General features: G+C 44.6%; 1 protein-coding gene across 2 annotated transcripts in view; it reads right to left on the bottom strand.

The window, feature by feature from the left end:
* Positions 1-13,154, bottom strand: part of LOC139234884 (limbin-like) — a 260,436-nt gene that overhangs the window by 92,991 nt on the left and 154,291 nt on the right. For both annotated transcript variants that reach the window (XM_070865720.1, XM_070865730.1), the window contains exons 15-16: positions 8,038-8,233; positions 5,274-5,402 (exon numbers count right to left, since the gene is read on the bottom strand). In XM_070865720.1, the coding sequence (XP_070721821.1) occupies positions 5,274-5,402; positions 8,038-8,233 (325 nt within the window). The remainder of the gene's footprint in view (positions 1-5,273; positions 5,403-8,037; positions 8,234-13,154) is intronic.

Genomic DNA, 13,154 nt, shown 5'->3' with positions numbered 1-13,154 from the left:
AAGCATAAAGTGAACAATTACAAACGTGGAGTCTAGTCACGGCACGCCTAGTTAGTTAGACTTTTTCCTGCACCCCTCAGCTCGAAGATTTGTTGCCCTAGAAGTTGCTGGAAGTGCGAGCTGATAAAGGCACCGCGATGGAAACAGGGCACCTGGGATCTTGGTAAACAACAGGACCAACCCTTACCCAATGTGATTTAAGGTTTGAGAAATAAACAGAGGAAAGACTGGGAAGGAGGGTGAATTGGAGTCAAATCAGGTACAGAAAGAGAAATAAAGAGGTGAAAAAAAAGGATTGGATTAAGAGGGAGAGAAAATAGAGACTGAAAGAAAAAGTAAGGAAAAAAAATGTAAAATTAAAAATTTGACATTTCTAAAATCTCCAACATCACGATCTGAAGGAATGAGACTCCACGTTTGTAATTGTTCATTTTTTGGCCAGAGAGGTTGATTGGCTGTCATTAAAAATTATCACGTCGTTGAAAGGGTGCTTAAATTATTCTTTACTAGACTTAACTTTCTGTGGTGAATTTATGGGCAATTAATGTGCAAATGCAGCAACTTCATGAAACACACATTGAAGTGATGCGCGATATGCTGTTTTCATGAAACTAACTGCAGAGCGGCGCAAATCATATACCAAATTGCTGGTCGATTTGCTCATTAAAAACAGCATGTGTCATTCAAATGCTATTATTTTTTCAGCAAATTTTGGCCCAAAGTCATTGCTTAATAAAGATACCTGAGCTGAAGTCAAAGGATCCACATCCCCAAGATGCTCTCCAGATGTAAATTTCCAGCTGCTGTGTCACCAGGCATTGGCCCACTGGTGGGGGAAGGAGGGGAGCAATCAGGTGGGAGATGGAGCGCGATCGGAAAGGGATGGGGGAAGAGATCAGTAGGGGACGAGTCTGTGCTGGCAATGATTTTCAAGACAGCTGTGGAGCTGGGACAAGCATTAAAAGAAATAAAGAAAGAAAGACTTGCATTTACATAGCGCCTTTCATGGCCACAGGATGTCCCAAAGCGATTTACAGCCAATGAAGTACTTTTTGGAGTGTAGTCAGTAATGTCGGAAATGCAGCAGCCAATTTGTACACAGCAAGCTCCCACAAACAGCAATGTGATAATGACCAGATAATCTGTTTTTGTTATGTTGATTGAGGGATAAATATTGGCCAGGACACCGTGGATAACTCCCCTGCTCTTCTTCGAAATAGTGCCATGGGATCTTTTCGGTCCACTTGAGAGAGCAGACGGGTCGTCGGTTTAACATCTCATCCAAAAGATGGCACCTCTGACAGTGCAACACTGCCTCAGCATTGAACTAGAGTGTCAGCCTAGATTTTTGTGCTCAAGTCTCTGGAGTGGGACATGAACCCACAACCTTCTGACTCAGAGGCGAGAATGCTACCCACTGAGCCACAAGTGAAACTGTGCTCCTCATTCATGTAACTTTTAAAAAAAACGTATTTTTTTGGTGGCGGCATCCATCGGTTCCTTTACGGTCTGCTGGTTGGACTGCATGTACACACGATTGTCCTGAACACAGCTGCTTTCAAGGCAACCTAATTTTGGGAAGGGGTCCTGAAACAAATGTTCGGCTCTTCATTTGTAAATGCCACGGTCCTAATACCTGTATCAGGCACGGGCCCTGGATGACTATAATTCAGCCTTTACTAATATGGCTGGGGGAGGGGGAGGCTGTTAAACGGGCGCAGCTTCAAAGTATTTCTAGGTTTATATACCTTGCAAAGACCATTTCCCTAGAGATTATCTCCCCTTCTGCTGCACATGCAGAAATATAATGATGTTACATATTGCTTCTGCTGAGGTTTGATCAGTGGCACCACTGGACAATTGATCAAAATTCCTTGTCGTGTGCCAGTTCAGCCGGAAGCAACGACAAAACTGTTTAAAGGCTGGCCTCATCTCCATTATAATACATTACAGGTTCAACCTCCCTTATCCGGGACTCTCCTATGCGACACCACCCCTCGTCTGGCACCATTCCCGGCCACCGGGTGGCGCATGCGCAGAACTCCGACATGAACAAATTGAAGTCCTTCCTCACCGCCGACTCCTGCAATCGCTGGCCTGACCCCGCGATTCACCGCCCCCTCACCCATGATCTTTCTGCCGCACCCTCAGCCCCAAGCCAGCCAACCCTGATATCCCCTTGCTCAGTACCTGTTCCATCCAATTTAACGTGACCACCCCTCGTCCAGCAAAATCCCTTATCCAGCATAGGCCAGGTCCCTAGGGTGCCGGATAAGAGCGGTTCAACCTGTATTACGTGCACAAGCTGGCCACTTCTCAATCACTGAACGTATGTGCCCTTCAATTTTCAAAAAGTGCTGAAAATGGCTTCTGCAACAAGTAACCGTTTAGATGAGCATTTACAATATTTGCTGACTGCTACAAGAGAAAAGATACAGGCTTAGCATCTTGGTTGCGGATTGCCTGTTTCTCGAATGCACTAAACGGCCTACTATGCTCCCAATATGGCAGACAAGAAATGCGCACATATTTCTGGGCAGGGGTGCCATTCAGGAATGATGTACGGAAACACTTCTTCATACAAAGATTGGTGCAAATCTGGAACTCTCTACCCTAAAAAGCTGTTGAGGCTAGGTCAATTGAAAATTTCAAAACTGAGATTAATAGATGTTTGTTAGACAAGGGATATGGAACCAAGGCGGGTTAATGAAGTTAAGATACAGATCAGCCATGAGCTAACTGAATGGTGGAACAAGGTTGAGAGGCTGAATGGTCTACTCCTGTTCAATTCAGGACAGATGTGTTTAATATTATGAAATTATAGGACAAGGTAGATAGAAGTAGACTGTTTTCAGTCGTTGTGGGGCCACAGATACAAAGACTAAATGTAAGAGATTTAGAACAGAGACCAACAGAAGCTTCTTTACATAGAGAGCTGTGAGGCTGTAGAAATCGCTTCCAGGGTCAGTGGATGAGGCAGAAACTATATCCTGGATATTAACTTGGAGGTGGGGAGGGAGCGGGGTAGGGGGTGCGGTTTCATGGTCACCCTGCCGAACTTAACGGCAGGGCCTGATTAAAATTTTTTGTCTCTATTTCCCAACCGAGGGGTGATGGGGATGGCTTGCGGCACCAGGCCACAGCCGGGGAGCGGAGAGGAGGGATGGAGAGATCATGCTCAGGTTTGGTCTCCTAATCTGAGGAAGGACGTTCTTGCTATTGAGGGAGTGCAGCGAAGGTTCACCAGACTGATTCCCGGGATGGCGGGACTGAAATATGAGGAGAGACTGGATTAACTGGGCCTTTATACACTGGAGTTTAGAAGGATGAGAGGGGATCTCATAGAAACTTACAAGATTCTGACGGGACTGGACAGGTTAGATGCGGGAAGAATGTTCCCGATGATGGGGATGTCCAGAACCAGGGGACACAGTCTTAGGATAAGGGGTAGGCCATTTAGGACAGAAGAGGAGAAACTTCTTCACTCAGAGAGTTGTTAACCTGTGGAATTCCCTACCGCAGAGAGTTGTTGATGCCAGTTCACTGGATATATTCAAGGGGGAGTTAGATATGGCCCTTACGGCTAAAGGGATCAAGGGGTATGGAGAGAAAGCAGGAAAGGGGTACTGAGGTGAATGATCAGCCATGATCGTATTGAATGGCGGTGCAGGCTCGATGGGCCAAATGGCCTACTCCTGCACCTATTTTCTATGTATCGATGGGTCGGAGGAGTTGGAGACATTGCGGGGGGCGGGTCGGGAAATCCGACTGGCCGTGAATTAAAAATGGAGATTAAATCTGAGGCACGCAGAGTCTTTATACTATTTAACTGACCAACCCCACTTCCTGGGAGTGGATTGGTCGCCCGCACGCCGTTAAAACTGGAAGTAAGCGGATCAGGGTCAGATTTGAGATTTTTAGGATTTTTTTCATCGCATCCAACCCAAACCTACCTGTTTAGGGGGGTTAAAATTTCCCCCTATGTTACTATTCAATATTAGATTGGATAGAAGAATGAAGGAAAAGTCGATAATTAGATATTGGAACAGGGGAGGTAAATATGATCAGGACTATTTGCTTCTGTGAGGATAAACACCAACACGAACTGGTTGGACCGGATGGCCTGTTTCAGTGTTGTAAATTTTATGGGACCGAAATTGCCCCTCTGTTTTTTTTAAGGGCCGTTACCGCCTCTAAGGCCTTACCAACCGGGGGCAGGTGGAGGTGCAACCCATCCACAACTGCCCCCTTATCGCCTGGCGGTGACCCCTTTCCCGCCCTGTGGGGGAAATTGCCCCGCGGGAGCACAGCCGCCGCCGGTCGGTGACACTGACAGCTTCGGGAAGCGGGAAGCTGCCAGTGACTGGGCTGTGCGGCCACCATTTTCTTTTAATTGTTGGCCAACTTGCAGTCGGCCTGACAATGGCGGCTGCAGGTGCGGCCCGGCCACCAACAGGCAGCCCGGCACCCCGTCTGGCTTGGCTGAACCCTGGCTTGGGCGCTACGGAGGCATCATGAGGCCTTGCAGTGTCCCTCTCTTTTAACTGAAGGGGAGGGACGTTGCTACACATTAGTGCAACACGGCATGTCATCACTGGCGTGCTAACCTGGTCAGTGCGGCGGTGATGGATACCGTCCCGCTCCCGACCGGAACCTGCCCCAAAGAGCTATGAAGCGGTGTCACAGTTAAAGAGTCGAATTTTCCATCTCTTCCCTCCAACTTCCGCTGGGCGGTAATTATCTGCCCGAAATGGGGCGTATGACAATTCCCCCACCCCCCTCCCCCCATGTATTTCTAAGTAGAAGAGATGATACTGTCAGCAGTCTGTAGCCTATTCGTATCATATAATAATATATCCATACTATTAGCAGCTGTCTGACTTTTTAAACCACCTGGCTTCGCCTTTTTCACAGTGATGCTACCAAAAGTACAGGTGAGACGTGGGAAACATGTCTGACACTGACCACAATAGATAATTTCAGCTGGTTGGTGACTTGAGTTCTTATTATAGCCTGGTTTTCCGCGCTTGCTGGGACATCATTCTAAGGCTGTCGTTATATTGGTCTATCGGTCTGAGACTGTAGAGTATGAAGTGCAGCTCCCAACACTTGAGTTATGCCACAGGTTACAAATTGAATAGTGCCCCACCATAGCTCTGTGTGAGCAAATTAACTGTAAACCGTAAACTCCAGGTCACTCCAAACAGTTTGCTTCTTCGGTTTTCCACTCCCAATCACAAGTTACCATTACCTATCTTTTAGATCCAGCTTACCTTGCTCACTTCTTCAGCAGCTCTTTCGTTTTCTTCCTCACACAGTTTAATTTTGTCTCTTGTGCGTTCCTGTAGAGCGACCAGTTTGACCCGGTTGCCATGTCCCAATTCCTTGAGTTTTAACTTGTCCTACAAAGAGGGACATAAACAGAAAATCTCTCTATAATCCATCAAAAACAGTAACTGCTTTTTTCAGTAAGTACGAACTACAGTTTCTAATGCTGTAGAATACACTGGCCTGGAAAATTTGCAAGGCAACGCATCTCAGCAAAAGTTGCTGCTGTTGACCCTGCAACGATCACGGGATGAAGGGAAGGTCCCTTAATTATCATACAAAATGGCAGACCCCGGCATCATCAGGCATTGGCATAAAGCCAGAATGTTCAGCAGTACTAAGCACGGAGGAGGAGTGGAATGGTGGTCTGGTCTCTCCCTGCATGAAATTTGTAGGTTATAAAGTGGGCTAACTTCAAAAAGTGTTTTTACAATCTTCTACCCAAAGTTTTGAAGGTGCAGGCCTCAATCTAGGCCTATATGGTGCCCAGGAATAATTGATTATTGAAGTCTCTGCCTCCCCTTACAGCGACAGCCTAGAAAGAGGTGGGCGGAGGCTCGGTCCCCACAAAGCCATCACAGAATGTTCACTTGGTCTAGTTTTCAGCCATTCTGATGTACTCCCACTGAAGTTATGGGTGTGCTGAGCTTGCTGTGGAATTTCAGGGTCCCCACAGTTTTAAGGCACTATCTATATCCCTTTACTAATGGAGAACTTACACAAACCACTTCTAGAACAAATTTTCTTTTTCTTTGCAATTTGTAAAAAGATATTGGCCTAGAAATTCAATTAATTTTTGTACCTGACTGGTGAGGTCTGAGGTCTGATATTGGGCCTCTAAGGAAAGCTTCTATGTCAATCCCTACACCTTCTCTTGCATTTATTTACAGCTAAAAGGTGGTAGGACAAGTTAATAAAGTATATGGGACCTAGGCTTTAAAAATTGAGGCATAGAGTGCAAAAGCCATAAAGTTATGCTCGACCTATATAAAACACTAGTTTGGCCTCAGCTAGACACCACACTTTAGGAAGGACATGAAGGCTTTGAGGAGGATACAGACATGAGGGAAAACATTTTTACGCAATGAGTGGTTAGGATTTGGGATGCACTGCCTGATAGGGTGGTGAATACAAATCCAATAGTAATCTTCTAAAGAGAATGGAATAAATACTTGAAGGAGAAAAAATTGCAGGGGTATGGGAAAAGAGCGGGAGAGTGGAACTAACTCCATTGCTCTTCAAATAGCTGGTGCAGATTCGACAAGCCAAATGGCCTCCTTCTGTGCTGTATTATTCTATGATTGAAAGTGATGTCCTCAAAGATCTGTAACCACGTTTTTTTCCAAAACTGGAGCCAATATTGAATAGGGACATCTTATGGCTTGGTATAGGTCTGACACAATTTTTTTGCCATGATTAGTCAACAACTCCATTCTCGTTGTATCATGTGACTACCAGGATGGTTGAAGGCGAACTAGACGGACTTTGGTCTTTTTTTGTCTAACGAGTCGTATGAACTTCTAAATATCATGAGGCCACTCACTATGTATGTAATGGCTAATGCGGACTTGCATGTAGAAAACCTGAGTGAAGAAACCATGAATTGAAACTGTCAATTCACATTTGAAAAAATAAATCAAGATAGAAAGGTGAAGGTGAACAGATCAGAGACTTGCTGCTTGGGGAAGCAAATGAAACTGTTCACCCAAACATAAAATGATAACACTTCAGCATCAGTAAATTGAGTGGTGCCAAGGTGAACGTTTTAACACTCATCACAACAATCTGGAACAGTGATCTGTATGTACTTAGTCCTGGATGATTATTGATAGAAACAGATTTCTGCTCATTATAGAGTTTCCGCATTAAACCAAACAAACACAAAATCTGTTATCAATTCAGGGAGCTTCAAGGCTACAGCTTTTCACATGTTGGGCTGAGGGCATGTCTTTCCTCACGTAAATTCAAGTTCTGCAGAAAGTTAACGCCTGTCTGGATTTCTAGCTGGCAACAAAAATGGTATTGATTGCTTCAGTTATAGAGAACATTTTGTTCTCAGCATCCACCAGTACTGTTGTAGTCATGCCATTCAGCGGGTGTTTCAGTAATATTAGACTGCAGTGTGCTATTTGTGACTGCCACTTTTTTGAGTAGTCAAATTCTCGCAAAGACAACACTTCTGCGCAAAGTGAAGGGTTTCATTTTTCTGATCCAACCTATTAAGTAAACGGAATTAAAAGAACAGCTACTGACTCTGACATGTTTCATAAATACCTGAATAAGTCATTGCATGATGAAAGGATATGAAACTAGCCCACTAAGCTGCAGAGGAAAGGGTGCAAAATATATTTTTCAACCATTACATTAAAGTAGAAAGAGCCCTCTTTATTTTTCAGGAAACAGAATGTAAGGGGCTGATTTTAACTCCCCTTGCCTGGCAGAATCCAGAGGAGGGAAGATGCAAGCAAGCATGAAGACCAAAAGAGTTGCTGGAACTTCCTGAGATTGTGATGGATCGTGTCTGTCAGTTATATGTTTAAGTCTATCTGTTTTTAAGACCTGACTTTCACTTTAGGATGCAATGCTGTAATATTTAGCAAAATCAACCAGATTATTACTCCAGCCTCATCATTTAACAAAAACAAAAATTCTACAAATGAATCACAAGATGCTAATGGTAAAAAGGTTTTCCTTTCCATCCTCACTCACCCATTTCTTCCACTGCTGCTCAAGTTTTTCTAATTTTGCATCCCTCCAACCAGTCAGATAGGCTTGGAGTTGGGATCTTTCACGCAGCTTAGGAAGAGCCAAGCTATTATCCATTTGACAGAAATTGTCAAGATAACTCAGCATCATCTTTTGGATTTCCTCTTCAGATAGCGCGAGCGGATTCTTTATCATGTTTCTTTAAAAAAATGTAAGAGAGTCACGTTATAAATCGGAAGGATAAGCTAAGGACCAAGTCTAAAGGGATGTTTCATCTGCCACAAATACATGGGGATACATTACAGTGATATAGCTTGTTTCACAGATACCCAATGGGCACATTATGTACATAGATGTTGTAAAAACATTTTTCAGTTAAATTAGAGAATCATAGAATGGTTACAGCGCAGGAGGCCGCCATTCGGCCCGTCGAGCCCACGCCAGCTCTCTGCAAGAGCACTTCAGCTAGTCCCACTCCCCCGTCCTCTCCCCATAGTCCTTCATTTTTTTTTCCTTCAGGTACTTATCCAATTCCCTTTTGAAAGCCACGATTTATTGTTACAATTATTATTGTAACGGGAGATATTTTTGCAAATTTACTATCCCGTGTCGTTATGTGAGGTGGCTCCACTCTCTTCAGAGGTCACAAATTCAAAACTCCCCATTTGGGATCTGGGTAGAGGAACAAATTACTATTGTGATCTGAAATTTGAGGTAATTTTTATAGTTGGTCACAAGCTATAAAAAGTTGCTGTTCCAATATCTTAAATAATAGAACATAAAAACTAAATCCGTATCTCAATGCTTCAAATGCTGGCCTGTATCATAGGGCCCAATTTTCCCCAACCCCTTTTTATCGGCGCACTTACCTTAAATGCGGCGACTTTGCGCGCTGGAAACGGCGCCGAAAAAAAGTGGCCCCATCCTGCCCGCTCTGCCGACTCTCCGGTGTCCCAGCGTGGCGTACCTAGTGAAGTGGGGGGGGCGGAGCAACAGGCTAGCGCAGAAAGCACTGCCGGCAGCTCCTCGCCCTCCCAGCGTGTCCTGCGGGCTGTGAGCAGGACCCGATGTTCACCGCACCCTATCCCCAGCCGAGTGGCCTCCCGCACCGGCCGGCCGGACCGCTGACTTCCCGGGCCAAGGTAGGACTTCAGTTTTATTTTTTATTTATTGATGGTTGTGCTTGAGAGTTTTGATTGGGGGGGGAGAGGAGGAGAGTGTTTTTTTTTTGGGGGGGGGGGGAGAAAGAGTGTTTTGATGGAAGGTGGAACTTTAAAAAAAAAACGTGATTCTGGCATAAAGGTAGGATTTCTATTTTTTATTTGTTATTGATTGATTGCCAATGACTTTTTGTGCTTTGTTTAGTGCTTTGTAAGTCTTGGTGCTTTAAATGTACTAACCTGCGCTGAATTCTTAACTCCCCGCAATGTTTTTCAGAGCTGGCCACATACACTGACCAAAGTCGATTTGGAGTAAGTTTTAGCTGGCCAAAGTGACATAAATGGCCAAAACTGGCGTAAGTGTCTGGTAAAGCCCCCTTTTGAAAAAAACTGAAGCAAAAAAAAAATTGTACCTAACTGACTTACTCTGGAGAAAATTTTGGGGGGAAAATGGCATTTTTTAAACTTTCGCCAGAAAAAACAACTTACTCCAAAAAAATTGATGCAAGTCATGGCCAAAATTGGGCCCATAGAGTCCATAGTTTCACTGGCTTCTTGTTAAATCGTTCAAACTGAAAAGATTTGGAAATGAAACAGCCCACAGCTTTCAACTGTATCAATGCTTAAATGATTTCCAAAATCTCATCACTGCAGCCTAAACCAAGTTAGTGAAGGGAGAGGTGGAGGTCAATAGGGGATAAAAGGTGGGTTTATCACGATATTCTTCTGTGGAGTCCCCTCGAATACATTTTAAAAAGAATGAAGCCCTGTGAATAGCATAAAACACTCTATGCTGAAAGGCTTTACAAGATGCAATGCACTGGCACTGAAAGCTACCCAGCCCCACCAAATGTACTTTACAATATCTGCCCTGCTGATGCAGCAGATGGTTATACAGATGTCAGCTATTATCATAACTCATACAATTACTACTCCTGTATACTGTGATTTGTAAGCTGAACCAAGAGTAGATTGAGTGTTTTAGCCATGCAGTGATGCAGTTTTAGGAATTAATATTGATTTCAAGTGCTCATAAAACATTATCATTGCAATATAACTTCGTATCATCATAGTGAGGCAGTTGATCGAAATCAGTTTTGACAGCAACATTCACGCTCAGTACTAACTATTGTTTTTAACTCTATGATTGTTTTAAACAACCCGAAAATGAAATGAATTGAGATTGATATGGAGATTAAAAACAAAAGAGCTATATTTTTCTTTTCCCAGCCCTACAGGGTCAGGATAAGACTTCACGACCGTCCTAACCCCAGCCCAGTTCTCTGGATCAAAGTTACTATTTGGCTAGAATTTCCCCAAAGCCCGCCAGCGCCCGATTGCCGCCCAAAAAACTGCTAAGGCTGGGAAGATAATCGCCGGTGAAAACTTCCCGAAAAAAAAAATCCGCCCAGTGAAAAATATGTGCCTTGCACCCCCAATCTGGGAAGTGCAATTTCGGCTAGATTGGGCGGTGCCTAAAGAAAATGGGCAAAAAATTTAAAAATCTATAAAAATTTACACCGAGGCTGCGGGTTGGGCCTAACACCAAAAAAATAAAAATAATTTTTCAAAAAACCTAACTAAAAAAATCACCAAAACAATCCCAAGATATTTTAAAATTAAATCATCCTAACAGATTTTGAAAATAAATCGTAAAAAACTAATCAATTACCTTTTTCTTGCAGACCTACTTATCTACCACCCAGCTCCTCTGATCCTCATGGGCGGTTTAAAAAATGTTTTTTTATACTTATCTACGGGTCTCCGCTCAGGCAAAGATCACGCCAGGGCGATCTGTGGACGTTGCACGCCGGCGGTCCTCTCCTCGGCGGGACTTCGAAACCGCCGGCGTGCCTCAGGTAGGGAATTTTTCGCCGACCTGGTTCTCACCCAAAACAGCCAATACTGCCGATAAACTGTGCGGTGAACCACTGCAAATTCTAGCCCATATGTATTCACGCCGCACACCTGGCAGAACCTTGCTAGTAAGAAGGAGCCCACCAAGGCACTGAGGTAGTGCAGTAGGACTATTGCTGTAGCATCAGAATAGACAGGAGGCCACAAAGGGAAAGAGGAGCCCTGAAGATTGCAGCATATCTTCTACTAAAGGCTGAGAATGAAGCCTTCAGCAGGAATTTCCCAGATTTCCCCCGCACCCTCCCCACACAAATTGGCCTGCGTTTTTATCTGCTTTTCCTGCCTCTCCCAGTGGGGTGAACTGTATGTCTTGTGAGAGACAAGGTATTACAATTGTGTGAGACAGGCTGCTGGATGGACCAGAGAGTCTTTTCCTGTCCGTCAATGTTCCTATGTTAGTAAGGGATCAGGCCAAAATGGAGCAAGGTGAGGCCAGGAGGAGGCCCTTTCCCTTACAACTTATTAGACAACTTCAGCTTCTTCCTGCCACTGACCCAGGGATAACAGCCTGGCTTGATCTGGCAGTCCTGGGAAGAGTCAGTAAGAGGGGCAGATGGGTTTCAAATGGGCTGGGAGCCCAGGACTCTTTGATATTTGCAGGGAGCAGACAGGAAAGGAGCAGCCAGTGCTAATACTGCTGGAATGGAGCAGGGAAGTTATGGTGTGCCTAATTGCTCAGCTTTCCTCGCTGTGTCCACTGCCTTTTCACCTGATTTAGGGCAGGATTACTGAGGAAACTCCAGGCCAGAATCTCTTTTCTGCTCAAAGTAAAATGAAACTCTGTAATTGTAAAGTTGTCAGAAGCAGTATGAAGATTTCCATGTTGATTTTGATATCTTCAATTACACACAAAATCATGGAATGTGAAAGGGTCAATCACCCTGTCAAGCATGTTCTATCCACAGAGCATATAACAACCTATCATATTTACTCAGTCTCTTGAGGCATAGTTCTATAACAAGGGAATACCATCATCACACGGATTGCAGTTGTTCAAGAAGGCGGCTCACCACCACCTTCTCAAGGGCAACTAGGGATGGGCAATAAACTCTGGCCTTGCTAGCGATGCCTATATCCCAGGAATGAATATTACGGGACAAAAAAATTAGTCAAGTGAAATTCCAGAAGAGGAAAACCAAACTTAACCACATTCAAATCTCATCATTACAAACTTGGACGGGAAATTGCTAAGTTGGCCCTCATCAGTAGTTCATCTCATCGGAGTTTGAGCTGTTTTACACACAACTGCAGTGCTTCAGTTGGCAGCAAAGACAAGATTTGTTGAAACAGAGGTCTTTCAACATCAGAGTTCGATATAATAAAAACAGAAAATGCTGGAATTATTCAGCAGGCTAGGCAGCATTTGTGGAGAGAGAGAAATAATTAATGTTTCAGGTCGATAACCTTTTGCCAGAACTGGAAAAAGTTAGAGATGTAACGGATTTTAAGCAAGTGCAGGGGCAGGGAAAGGGGAGGAAAGAACAAAAGGAAAGGTCTGTGATAGGGTGGAAGATAGGAGAGATTAAATGACAAAAGGGATGATAGCACAAAGCAAAAGGAGATGGTGATGGGACAAGTAAAGAAACGAAAGATGAGTCTAAAAGAGATGTAAATGGGAATACATCATTATAGGCGGCCCTCGAACGAGGATGACTTGCTCCCACATGAGTTCACAGATGTTTCAATGAAGGACCCAATGTTCCAGTCCTGAACTCCAATTGAGGGGTGGAAGATGCCTGTGCGTAGATTTTTTTTACTGTGTGGTGACCATTGCACATCAGCCACCACACGGGCTCGACAGAGCTAGGCCTTTGTGCAGTGGCAAGGATTAACCAGGACGACTGGAGACCTGCTCTGCTGCACGGACCGAGTGCGCACACATATCGCAGTGTGGGCTGGCCCGTGCTGCCCCTGGACCCTCGGCTCTTCTGGGCCCCGTACCCTCATTTGCTGCATCTCTGCCACAATCTCTCGCCGCTCCTCCGCCACAAACAGTCGCCGCACCTCCGCCACGATCCCTCACCGTTCCTCCGCCACAAAACA

The sequence above is a fragment of the Pristiophorus japonicus genome, chromosome 2 (genome assembly GCF_044704955.1).
Source record: "Pristiophorus japonicus isolate sPriJap1 chromosome 2, sPriJap1.hap1, whole genome shotgun sequence".
NCBI lineage: Eukaryota > Metazoa > Chordata > Chondrichthyes > Pristiophoridae > Pristiophorus > Pristiophorus japonicus.
This window is presented reverse-complemented; position numbering and strand designations above follow the sequence as displayed.